The sequence below is a fragment of the Vicugna pacos genome, chromosome 28 (genome assembly GCF_048564905.1).
Source record: "Vicugna pacos chromosome 28, VicPac4, whole genome shotgun sequence".
Classification (NCBI taxonomy): Eukaryota; Metazoa; Chordata; class Mammalia; order Artiodactyla; family Camelidae; genus Vicugna; species Vicugna pacos.
The window spans coordinates 2,714,808-2,728,532 of NC_133014.1; the positions used below are offsets into that span (position 1 = coordinate 2,714,808).

The 13,725-nt window shown below is 38.6% G+C and overlaps 1 protein-coding gene across 1 annotated transcript in view; it reads right to left on the minus strand.

Moving 5' to 3' along the window:
• GCC2 (GRIP and coiled-coil domain containing 2) overlaps window positions 1–13,725 on the minus strand; it is a 37,741-nt gene that overhangs the window by 18,907 nt on the left and 5,109 nt on the right. The window contains exons 5-12 of the mRNA XM_072951218.1: window positions 12,064–12,168; window positions 8,898–11,372; window positions 8,119–8,188; window positions 5,610–5,710; window positions 5,416–5,514; window positions 1,120–1,239; window positions 498–662; window positions 91–195 (exon numbers count right to left, since the gene is read on the minus strand). Coding sequence (XP_072807319.1) covers window positions 91–195; window positions 498–662; window positions 1,120–1,239; window positions 5,416–5,514; window positions 5,610–5,710; window positions 8,119–8,188; window positions 8,898–11,372; window positions 12,064–12,168 — 3,240 coding nt within the window. The remainder of the gene's footprint in view (window positions 1–90; window positions 196–497; window positions 663–1,119; window positions 1,240–5,415; window positions 5,515–5,609; window positions 5,711–8,118; window positions 8,189–8,897; window positions 11,373–12,063; window positions 12,169–13,725) is intronic.

The following is a 13,725-nucleotide window of genomic DNA, read 5'->3' on the forward strand; positions in this document are numbered from 1 at the left end:
TTGTTTTTCAAGTACCTCTTTTCAGTGTTTATAGACTAGTTTAACCATGTGAACACAGCTATCAGTTTTGAGTCTGGTGTTTTATTTTACCTTTCTAACCAGCTCTAATTCTTGCATGGTTTTCTGAAGCTGTTTCTTCTCCTTTTGAAGCTGTATCTGAAGTTCTCCAAGTTCATTCACAGAATTGGCATGCTCCTAAAATTAAAATAAAAACGCCCCCCACCCCAAGCCAACCAACATTAAAAAAAGGTAATTGTGACGGAGTTATAAAATAAATCTGATACACGAAAATACAGAAAGTTGGAAATCATTCCAAATTTTAAAAATACACCCCCAGAGATCCTGGCCTGGATGCTCAGATTCAGAGCCAGCGCACAGCAGGGGCTGATGAGCTCTGCGGCACGAACCAAGGCTACGCACCAGCCTTTCCCCGACTTAGGCGCTTCAATAAAAATATCACTATAGGACGTGAATTAATCCCACGGAACTGTTTGTACCTTTATTTTCTGTTCTTTCTGAAGTTTTTCAGCTTCCAGCTCTTTGTCTGCCATTGCTTTGGCTTTCTGGACTTCCAAAATCTGCACTTCCAACAACCGGGAGTTAGACTGCAGCGTCTCAACACGCGCCTGCAGGTCTTCATTATCAGAGTTTAATTTTTCACACTAGAACGACAAATGACTCATGATTGTAAACATGCAGGAAATATACACAGCAGAGGAAGAATGAAATGGAACATTAATAAGAATGCTGGCATAGTGTAAAAAAATGAAGATTTCAAAGTCAATTCCACAGAATGAAAATGTAAAACCGCAAGTAAGTTTAAAACATGATCATGGTTGATGTTAACTTGGCAAACATTATGAGAGACCAGGAGCACTGACAGAGGAAAAGGCAAAATGAAAAAAAAGAAAACAGAAACAAAAATCCCAGAGAAACTGAGATTAGAGCAGTAGAAAGACAGGGTGGTTGCTAGCTTTTTTGTCATATTCTTCTCCCAACACTGGGAAAAGGAAAATAAATTTTTCTATGTGTTAATTTTAATTTTTTATGCAAAAAAGGTTGGAATTGAAAAATCCTTATTACAATTTTCATGTATGTATTTACTCAATTTAAAGTTACCTGAAAAGTCAGATTCCTTAGCTGTTTTGTAAGGTCTTCCACACGATGCTCAGAATTACTAGCACGTTCTTTTTCTATATCCAACTGCTCGGACTGCTTGTCATATTCTATTAAAAGATTCTTCAATAAAAGACAACAGGATTTAACTGTACGATATTATCACGCATTCGACCAGCCACACTTTATTATTGAGTCATCTTAATATAAGATTTATGAGTTCATTCTGGAAGCTTAAAACATTTACCTAGGCTCAACATTTGGCAGAATACCCAATGGCATTATATAATAAAATCAGCATTATTCAGAAGACTTTTAGTATGGGGGTGGGGGGAAAGGATCTACCGAAGAGGACTTTAAATGTGTGCAATATTGTATCGCCAAGTTAAATACTCTCATCACCAAAAATAAACTTCTCAAACGAGAACACCATTTAAGGTGGGAGGAGAAAATGCTTAACCTGGTCACTGTCAATTCCACCTCAAGAATTCTGACGGGGGGCTGTTTCAGGCCTGGCCTGGTGTAAGGCAGAGCTGCTGACGGAAGAACAGGGAAGACACTGCTCACAGTCTCTCACCCTTTGGGGGAAAATGTTCAGTATTTTCTGGACTCTAAAACCAACTGAATTTTTCTTTTTTCTTTTGTTCCTAGTTGGCCCCCACTCAGGGATAGAACGCCCAGACCAACTTTTGCGCTTCGCATCAGCCATCTGGGGTACCCTCCAAATACGCAATGAGACTCGCCATTTCTAGCTTGCCTCGTTTTTGCCTTGTTCCTGGACAACTACTGACGGTCCTCCTTCACAGAAACTAATCTGTGCACAAAAAGAGCTAACAGACTGAGTTTTCTGTCTCTCGTCCAGATCCAGGCCTCTGTGGTCCTTGGTCCACCCGCCCGGTCATGTGCGTGGCAATCATACCTTCTCTCCGGCTCTTGCTTGCCCATCTGATTCTCAGCCGTTGAATTCCATTTCTAATTATTGTCCATGCTCGTGGCTGAGTGTCAGAATCTGAGTTTGACTTTATGGTCTGCCCATTTGGTGATTGGCAGGAGACAGGGATAGGAACTGAGAATGTGGCTGATGTATTTGTCCCCGAGGAGTCTGTCACTTCTTGGCACATGTGAATATGGGGTTGAAAAACCATTTGTGTTCAGTCTTCTTTGTTTTTACTCATTATGGTTCTAATGTTAATAGTTACAAAAACTATATTGCTATATCAAGGCTGACTCTAGTAAATAATGGCTCCCTACAGGAAATTTTGAGCACAATCACACAATGTTCCTAAAGGGAGTCTTGGGAAAAAAATGAGGGCCATGCATGTCATGGTCTAATTTCCTTGATGGGTATGCTGATGTCTCTGAGCAAATAAACCATTACAAATTATTGTCCCTTCAAAATGGCTGCATGTTCAGATCTTAAAATTATTACACGTAACGCCAACATTGCAAACTCACAAGGAACCTACAAAATTACTCAGCATCTCAAGAGTGATGCCCCCGAGGACCCTAAGGGAGCTCAGCTGTCTGTTTTTATAAACAGTGATTCCCATTCCTGACCACAGCAATAGCTCACTCCACCTTACAGGCTGCTGCTTCATCACAAACGAAATACAACTATAAAATGGATTCAAAAATGTTTTAATAGACTGTACTTTTTAGAGAAGTTTTTGGTTCCCACCAAAACTGAGGGGAGGGCACAGAGACTCCGTTACCCCCACCCCCCAGTGCAGGGCCTCCCCCAGTACCAACGTCCCCCTCCAGAGGGCACACTTGTCAAACTGATGACCCCACACTGACATGGCTCATCATCCAGCCCAGAGTCAGCATTGCTAAGGTCGCTCCTGATGCTGTCCATCCTGTGGGTTGGGCACGTGTACAACAGTGCACGCCCACACTTCAGAGGGTCACACAGCCTTACCGCCCTGAAAGTCCTGCACGCCACCTAGTCCTCCCCCTTCCTCCCCACGACCCCTGGGAACCACTGTTTTTTTTTTCCCTGCCTCCATAGTTTTGCCTTCTCCAGAACGTCCTATCTTTGGAATCATACATTATGTAGGTATTTCAGACTGGCTTCTTTCTTCCACTTAGTAGCAGCCTGCATTTAAGTTCCATCCACAGCTTGACAGCTCATTTCTTTTTAGCACAGAACATGCCACTGTCTGTAAGTACCAGTTTACCTGTAATTCACCTACTGAAGGACATTTTTGTTGTCCCCAGGTTTTGGCAATTACGAACAAAGGTGCTACAAACATCTGTGTGCAGGTTTCTGCGTAGATATAGCTTTTCAATTCCTTTGGGTAAATACTCAAGAGCACAGCTGCTGGATCACATGATAAGTGTATGTTTAGTTTTGTAATAAACTGCCACCCTTCTTCCAAAGCGGCTGCACCGTCCTGCCTTCCCACCAGCAGCGATCAGAGTTCCTGTTGCTCCACATCCTCACCAGCATCTGGTGATGTCAGTGTTCTGGATTCTGGCCATTCTACTGGGTGTGCAGTGGTACCTTACTGTTGTTTTAATTTGCATTTTCCTGATGACATATGACGTGGAGTAACTTTCTAGTGCTAATTTACCATCTGTGTATCTTTTCTTTTGTAAACTCTTTAATTGCTTCAGAAAAAGTATTTGGTATTTACAAAAGTATTTTGTATCCAGAAATCAAATGATCTGGTATTTTATTCTAGGTTTTTAAAAATCACTTTCAGTTTTGACAAAACTCTTCGATTCATCCGGAATTTATTTTGGTTTGTGGAATTAAATAAAAGTCTAACTAGATTTTACTAAAGTAGTTTTCTGATTCCTTCTTCACTGGTTTCTCTGTTTTCAAATCTTACTGGGATAGGACAGTTTAGCTGGTGAAAGAACAGATTTGGAACCAGACTGCTCAAATCCAGTCCCAGCTCTACTGTGCTACCTGCTCTGTGACCACTAGGCCTCAGATTCCTCACTGGCAAGTCAGCAATGTTAATAACCTACTTCTTGGGGTTGTTTTGAGAATTAAACGTGATGAGATATGCAAGGTGCTTAGAAGAGTCCTGGCCTATGGTGCTTGTTGTTACACAGAAGTCCCTGTGTCTGCTGTTAAATGAACCTCTCTTATTTTTGCATCAGAACTGTATCACATTATTGTAGTTTTATAATAAATTTTAGTGTGTGCTAGAGAAAGATGTCACTTTTCTCTTAAAAAAAAAAAACACTAGCTATTCTTGGGGGGAGGGTAATAGCTCGGTGGTGGAGTGCATTCTTAGTTTGCATGAGGTCCTGGGTTCAATCCCCAGTGCCTCCATTAATACAATTTGAAAAAAAGTTAGCTATTCTTGCTAGCTTTCCATTTGAAACTTGGAATAATTGGCAAGACTGTCCCACTAAAAACCTCCTAGAATGTTTAGTGAAATTGTTTCAGGACTTGTCAACCTGAGATCTAACAATTCAAACAATGCTCAGTTGTCCTGTACATGTTTTCCAGTTTTCTTCGTAAGTGCCCAAATCTCTCATTAAAGTTCTTCTTGAAATTGCATTTTTTGGCTACTTTGGTATTTCCTTCTTTTCATCAAATCCCACTTGACTACTGCTCACTCTCCTGGCCCACCTTTACTTTTCTACATAGTTTGCATCTGTATTTCTGTCTGCTTTCTGTTAATGTCACTGGAATTTAAGTCCTGAGTGGGCAGGAACTCCGTCTGTTTGACTGACCATCTCCCCAGTACTTGGTACACAGCCTGGCTGTACAAATATTTGTTGAAAGAACACATAAAGAAATATAATGGCATTCTCTTATTTTTAATTCTTATAAATTTTTATTTTTACAATAGAGCCTCCTGTTATTTAGATAGACAAGCATATTACCTCCAAATAATGCTTTCACTTTCTTGTTAGACATGTTTATCTCATTTTTCCCCTCATAACAGAGGCACTGGAGATTGAACCCAGGACGTGGTACACGCCAGGCACGTGCTCCACCACTGACTGTATCCCTCCCCCAGTCACACTGTTTCACGTACACATTTACTCACCTGACTAGAAGAATATTAAATGATAACAGTAACAATAGCCACCTTTTTTGTTACTGATTTTATTAGGAGATCCCAAAACAGAAATTTAGTTTTAAAAAACAACAGCTTAAAGTTCAGCCACTTAAAATCTTGGTACTAGGAGGACCTCACATTACATTAAAAAATAGAAAAAAAGACTTACTGAAAAATACAAGGCAATTATGTTACAGACAAGAGTTTACATTTCTAGTACATTCTTAACTAAGAAGTTGCAAATGTAACTTGGTATTAAAATAACTATTTTTACCTTATAGCTTTCTGCTCCTTGAATGAGATCTCGCATGGAAGCAGACAACTGATCCCTTTCAGAGTGAATAGATTCAAGTTCTTCCCGTAGAGTCTGGGCCTGTTTTAAATACACAATAGTTTTTTTATATATAGAAAAACTTGATTTTTCTAAAATGTAAGGCTCTTAAGTCTTGCAAGTTTAAGTCACCTTACCTCTTTTCTGCTAGAATCTAGTTCTTTCTTTGCCTTCACAGCAACTAGTTTTAACTTATTTATCTTCTCCTCTTTCTCTTTGGATTCTTTTTCCAGATATCCTAAAAACATAAAATGAAAGAATTATATATAAACTCAGAAGAAAAATAGGGAAAAATATTCAAATTATTTATTTTAGCCCTAGCAGTAGGCCTTTAATCCGGAACATAAAATCTGCAATTTGACATTGAAAGCAATAAGATAAATAGCAAAATATTAATATCTAACTTTTAAACTAAAAGCCTAATTCATTATCTAAGTGATGCAAACAATGTAAAAAAGTTTCATTTTCTTCAATCTTCCAACAGTTCTACTGTTTACAGCCATTTCACAGGTGTCTGTGACCTGGAGAAGCTATTAGGAATCCTTTAACATTGGAAGATTTTCTGGAAACACAAGTATGCCAGGATTTTAGGTGGTAACCTGCAAGTCAGGTCAAGCAGAGGTGTCAGAGGCAGTTAAACGTTTATGACCCACAGGTACAGTCTCGGCTGGTGGGTCTTGTTTTCACAACTGAACTTGCATGTGTTTTACGTGTCCGGTCTTGATTGTCCCTTAGCTTCTTCAGCCGTCCCCCTACTTAAACTCCAGTGTTCCAGGCCTTACTTCTTGGTATCTTTGCTTAACTTCAGTTACCACCTGAAATTCTGTCCCTGCTCACTAACCAGATGGTCCATCCTGGTTCACGCTGCCCTCCTCTTGCTGCTACCAGGGAACCGCCTGTGTGTGGGGCACAGGTCAGCCGCTCCACTTCTGCATTTCAGCTCATACCTTCTCACCTACTCAGGCATCAGCGTCACCATGCCCCCACCCCGTTGTATGCAGCAAATTCCCCTCTCTGATGGGTTTTTTCCCCCCAGCAGTTTATAAACATGCAACCAGAAAAAATATCATCAAGAGATTAAGGTCAGAAACAAAGAGTGGAAGCACCCAAAGAGGGGAGGGGCGAGGTCACAATAAGACAGGTGACACATCACACGCAGAGGCAGAACAGCACACCTGCCCCGAATACTGGCCCAGCCCCTCTTCCTTTACAGCAAAACTCCCTGTAAGAGCCACACATGCTCCCTTTCTTTTTCTCTTCCCCCAGTTTCCCCAACCGCCTTCACAGGCACTGGCTTCAGCACATCATGACTGTTACCAAGTCACCAATGACCTCTATGTTGCTTAGCATGGCGGTCAGCTCTGAGGACTGTTACCTCACCGACCACAGCATTTACTAGTCAAACTCCGTGGTCGAGTCCGAGGACTGACATTACCTCCCACAGTATTCACGGTGGGAACACGTCTTCTCCCTCCTGAAACACTGCCTTCACTTGCACTTCATGTCTTCGCTTCCAACACATCTGGAGCTCTGCGGTTTTCTACCTCACTGGCTATTCCTCCTCAGTCTCCTTTGCCATTTCTATCTTTCTGATTTTTAATTGGTCCTTTTTCCCTGCACTCAGTTCCTTGGTGATCTCAATCTCATGGCTTTTAAAGCCAACTATGTTCACCACAAATTTTCATCTGGTCCAGCTCTCTGCCCTGAACCCCAGATGTGCATACACAGCAGTTCACTCATCCCGAGTTGGGTGGTAATTAAACTTGATTTGTCTAAAACTGAACTGCTAATCTCCCCTGGCTTTCCCCCATCACCCACTTCAGAAAACTGCGAGTCATTCTAAATTCTTTCAACCACTTCTCCCTGTCTCTACCATCAATCTAATTGCACATTAAGTTGAGGAATTCCGGGTATGTTACATGCCACTTGTAAGTTTGTTTCTCCATCTTAAAATGGGAATCAAAGAGCTCCTGCTGTTATTCTGAAGAATAAATGGATGTGGTGAAGTCCCAGCTCCTCCGCATCTCACTCCAGTGCTCTTACAGTCAGCCTCCTGGGTCTCCAGAACCTCCGAGTATGCTCCTTCGTATTACATGTTAACATACAAGCACCTGCTGTTCCCTATTGGTACGTTTCTTCTTCTGTAAATTTCTCATTCTTCACACACAACAGAAGTATAGCCTATTCCACAGTGTTTTTCCTAACTCAAAACAAGCAGTTCATCATGCCTTCCTGCACTGCCACCACTACCTTGTCCACACCCCAAAGTGCTGTAATAACAGCCCCTTCTTAGAGTGAGTTCTCTGAAGACACAGTCTATATCTCACTCACCTTTTTGTTACCAGTGACTAGACAGTTGGGCATTCAAGCAAAGTTTCCTAAGTGAATGAAAAATCCAAAAACAATCATGGAACCATTTAGGAATGGAATCTCATCAGTCCTTTGTTTGGGTTAAACAGTAGAAAGTGAGAGTCCTGAGAGGGCAGGCAAGCAGATGGCAGAGGGGCAAGGACGGGGCGTTAAGAAGAGAGAGCTATGCATCATGTCTGTAACAACTCGTTAACTGACTGACGTGTCCCGACCTACTCCAGCACTAAGAAGGATTGGTGTAATTAATCGTGACAACAAACGCAAAACCATAGTTACCTATTTTTTCTTCAAACTCTTTTACTGAAGGTTGATGACTTTCTACAGAAGGTGATTTCTCTAAGGAATCCTAGATTTTATAGGAAAAACAAAGACAATCACTGCATTCCCCATGATGTACTGGCCATCATGTTAAACATGAAAAAATCATCATCAAAGAGAATTCATACAAAAAAGCAATTTGGTGAACAGTCTCTTCCCTTGATAGACCAGGTAACTCTGACCTCATCATGAATGTCACATTTACTATAAGAAAACAGTAGCATCCAAGGTGAAGATGAGAACCCAACATACACCAAATATATAATGTAACAAGGAAAAGATTAAATGATGATTATAGTGTATCGTACTGCAATTTTGGGAGAAAAACCTAAATTTTTGGCTAAAGTTAAATACCACTTTAGCCTACTTTTTTTTTGCTCAACAGTGCTTTTAAAGGTAATATGTGCATCACACAAAGAAGAAATTTAATTTTTTTCCATGTTTAGTTGTAGTTTTAGCTGGTGATTAGTTATATAATTTTGACCAAGACATTTAACCCCCTAATCATTTAATCTTATGTAAGATCAAGATTCTAAAGTGATCTAAAACCAAAAAGTGATTGATGTGATAAAGTATGACATGAAAACGTTGAATGTACTTTTCAGAAATTTGCATTTGAGCTTAAATGCTAAAAATTTACTTCTAACTTCAGAGTGTCAAAATAGTAATATATATTTTCTAGTCTCTAATTAGAACTAAGAATTTATTTATATCAACAAAATTCAAATTAAACGTACCTTTAATGATGAAAACTCTGCTCTCACATCTTGCAATTCAGATTCTCTTTGTTCCAGTAACAGCCTTAGGTTTTCAAGGTCCTCTACAAAAGATTTTTCTTTTTCATTATGTTTTTCATTTTTGCTACATAATTTTTGAGATGCTTCTTCAACTTGAATTAAGAGATTCTGGTTTTCAAGCCTTGTCTGTTCATTAGCATTCTTCATTTCTAGAAGATCAGATTGCAGGGCCTCTTTTTCTGAAAGGGTTTCTTCTAACTCTTTCCTTAAGGTAACTTTTTCCTGCTCAGAGTCTCTTAGTAAAGACCTAAGTTCCTCACACTGAATTACATTCTCTTCTTGAAGTGACTTAATCTCTTTTTCTAAATCTACTACCTTTTTATCACACTGAAAAACCAGGTTGTGTTTTTCTTCACTTATTTTAGCTAAGGATTCACTGACAGCTTGTAGGACATTTACAATATCTTGCTCTTCACTTTCTTCTGAAACTTTTGGCTCCATTTGTTTAAGAAAACCATACAACTGAGTTTTGACAAATAACTTCTGAACTTGCTCATTTTCCAACAGTTTATTGAAATTATCTCTTTCTTCAACTGTTAAGTGAAGTTTCTTTTCTAATTCAGAAATCTGTTCCTTAAGCATAAAATCTCCTTCTCTTTGAGACAGGAGAGCTTCCAAATCCCTGCTCAACTGGTTCTTTTCTGAACTCAGTCTACTATTTTCCTCAGAAAGAGACTTCACTTCAGACGACATTGCTTCCTGGTCTTCAGAGAGACTTTTCAATTGAGCCACAAGCTCTTCTAGTTTTTCATAATTTTGATCCTTTTCTTTCAATGTTTCTTCTAGTTCTCCTGTTAATTCATTTACCTTTTGTTCTAGTTCATCGTTGTACTGGGTAGTTTGCTCCACTTTTCCCCGAAGTTCTATAATCAATCTTTCTTTTCTTTCACATTCTTTATGGAGATTATCCACCTCTTCATGAGAACTTCTAATTTTATTTATGAAATCATCTTTTTCCTCAGAAAGATAATTTATCTTTGTTTCACATTCTTGCAACATGGTATCTCTCTGATTGAGACTAACTAAACACATTTCATTCTTTTCTTGAAGGTTCTTTATGGTATTTTCAAGTTCTAGTACAGATTCTTGTTGTGATAACAATTTTTCATTTTCTCTCTGGAGATGATTCACAGTTTCAAGAAGAGCATCTTTCTCATTAAATGCAGTTCTCAGCTTCTGCTGAAGTTCATTAACATCAGATGCTTGCTGTTGCTTCATTGATTCAAACTCTTGACTTATTTTTCCAGCGGATTCCCCTAATTCTGTTTGTAAAATTTCCATAATCTCTCGTAAACTCTCATAATTTAAAATTGCTTCTTGCTTTTCTTGTTGTAGGTTTTCATACTGCTCCTTAAGACCCTGTATTTCGAACATTAGTGTTAATTTTTCTTTTTCAGAACCTGACAGAAGTGTCTCACTGAGTTCTGAGATTTCTTTTTGATGCTGCTCCTGAAGACTCTGTACTTCTTTGTTATGTTGTTCTACGGCACAACAAAACCGCTTATTTGAATCTTCTAGCTCAGACTTTAATTTTTCGATTACACACCCCTGTTCTTCTTTAGCTAATAACAATTCATTAATTTTAAACTCTAAATCTTCCCGTTCGTGAAAAAACTCATCCTTTATATGTTGGGCATCAATCTCAAGTTTCAATTTAAGATTATTCATGTAAGTTACCTCATCTTTTAAGATACTGTGTTGAGATTCCAGTTCTCTTAAGGCATCTTCTAAGTGCTTGACTTTTTCATTTATTTCTTGTTCTACAAAACTATCCTCTGGTAAGAGCAAAGAACATATCTGAGTTACTTGGTTTGCATTTGAGGCCTTCCCAACGTTTTCTAATTCACATTCATATTTCTCCTGAATGTTCTTCTCACCTGCCTCACATTGTTTGACTAAGTTCTCCTTCAGCTGGTTTAAATTATTTACTCCTGCTTCACGTTCTTTAGCGGATGCTTCAATCTGGCACATCAATTCTTTCACCTCTTCTTGGTGTGTACATTTCAACCGTAAAAGTTCTTCTTGTAAACTATTAATGTCTTTTTGGTACTGCTGAGAATTAGCCTCAATGACTCCTTTGAGATAAGTAATTTCTTGCTCCTTTTCATTTGTGGCAGCTTCTAACTGCTTTTGCAGACATAAAATTTGCTCCTCAAAGGCTGGCTTGATTTTCTGAATCTCTTCTTGGAGTTTTTTAACATTATCTTCAGAGTCACTCTGAAATTTAAGTTGTTCTGAAAGCTCTAATTGTTTTTTCACTGCTCCTTCCAGTTCCGTTTGCCAACTAGCTTTATCTTCACTGTATTTGGAATGTACTGCCGTTAACTCATTTTTCAAATTTTCCACTTCTTTCACATAGTTGCTCTGTGATTGTTCAAAGTCCTTGTGCACATCTTCCAACTTAGTTACAGAGTTCTGTAAAAATGAGCACAACAATTGACTAAGACAAAAGAAACCCCTGTCTTCAGGTAAAATATCAGCCACAGGCTCACAGAAGAGGAAGTGGGCAGAAACATCCATACAGAAACACGATACTACGATTCCAGTAATTCTGCTTAGGCTCTGACGACCTTAAGTATGATGATATATTTCAGCAGTACAAAATGTGTTACTCAAAGCAATAACTAAAAGCTAGGAAATCTCTGAATTTAATTTTCTTTCAAATGGTAGTAAATTATGTAAGTTGTATTAAGTCACAAGGCTTTAATGAGTATCTCCTGAATGGATTAATACATCTTCTGGGAGAACATTAGCCCAGACCCAATGGGCAAAACTGAATACCCCAGAACTAAACAGATGATGGCATTTAGGGTGTGTGAGAATCAACTTACTTGAATTCTTCATAAAGTACCTTTTTCTATTTTTATTAAAGACTGATATTACAGGTAAAAGGAAGACTAAACAGTGGAACAAATAAATACATATTACCTCTATCTCTGCGTAGCTGGGTGATTTCAGTTATTTTTCTTTTTAAATATCAACCTGTTTCCTTGTCTATAAGTTGTTAAAATCAGATCAGATGCTTTTTAAGGTCTCAGTTCTAGAATTCATGACTAATTACATAAGTTAATTAAAAACAAATAAAAAAATTAAAATGGTGACTTACCTCAACTTCTTCCTTCATTTTAGTATTTTCCTTCTTCAGAGAAACACACTGTTGCTCAGCCTCTGCTTTTTCCAAAAGAACAGCATCCAGACGTTCGGTCAATGCCTGTGTTGGAACAGGATGATCTGTTCAACTGAGCTTAAAAATAGTGGATTAACTACACGTATAATTCTCTCCTCACCTTTTCCAAACCATGCTAGAGAAAGAATATTTAAAACGGTACATTCATAAGAACAAAGAGAAAAGGAAAAAAGACATGAGAAATTTTAGTATGTCTTTGGAAAACAAAGTGGAGGAGGTGGAGGGACTGAGTGAGAATCAGAAGGAAGGCTATAGTCTAAGGGCTTGCACAGGGACGCATGTATGAGAAGCTGGCAAACACTCATGAGAAAATTAAATGCTCAGAAACTGGAAGCACCAGATACTGTGGAGGGAGGTATAGCACGAGGGGTTCAAGAAGTGGGACTGATTGACAGTCTCAGTAGGGAGTGGTTAGAAAAATGGGCAAGAAACCACCAACGGCCCTCCTCCCTAGAGAAGGTTTATTCTCTGCAGAAACAAGGAGGAGGAAGTTAATGAAGTGGAAAATAGGACGACAAGCCAAGAGTCAGTTCTTTGGAAAAATGCTAACAAAATAGATCTCTTGTAAGACTGACCAAGAGAAGACAGATGTCAGAAACAATATTATGAATAAAAGGGGAACCTATCTATATATAAAATAGAGACTGCACAGTTAAGAAGAATATTATAATCCATTATTGGCCAATAATACTGAAAACTGAAATGAAATGGATAAAAATTCCTAGAAAAATATAACTCAAAAAATTTAAAAATATCATCAATACTATAACTACCTAAAAATCCAACTAGTGGTTTAAAATTGCCCACCAAAATACAAAAGGGGAATAGTTTTATAGGTGAGTTCTATTAAGTTTTCAAAGAACAGGCTATCCCAATTACATATGAATTGCATCAGAGGAAATAAAAAGCAAGAATTACTGAGTTATACCACAAAATCAGCATAACTTGATGACAGTATCCAAGGACTTCACAGACAGCAAAATCAAAGATCCATTTCACTACAAATTTAGATAAAGTTAATCCTAAATGTTAAAATCTAGATAAAACGTTAACATTCTAAACAGACATCAGTCCATTATAACTCTAGAACTGCCCCTAAACTTCTTACATGAAATAGCAAAGAAAAATTTTGTTGTTCAAAAATACTAAAACAAAGCAGACGTAGAAAATTGAGTTCTGTATCAAGTTATAGCTATTATTCAAACACGAGAGTAGAATAAAGCCATTTTTATATCAAAGATGGCAATAACTTTCCTTCTACACATTCGTTCTTAGGAAGCTACAGAAGAACAAGCTCTACCGAAATGAGGTCAACCAAGACAGCGGACGTGATGTGACCAGTGAGCGGGGGGCCAGCACAGGAAAGCAGTACAGAAACCCACAGGGTCAAGGCAAAAGACCAATTCCAGGAAAACCACAGACCAAGAGAACAACCAGGCGACATTAGCACAGGACAGAGGCTTTAGAAGGCAGGAGTCCAGGAGAAAATGTAAATGATTATTGGATCGGTTTGACCATTTGGAAAGTAGAAGTCATTGTGAAAGACAGCTAAATTTTCATCTGCTCTAACAGGAAGTTAAT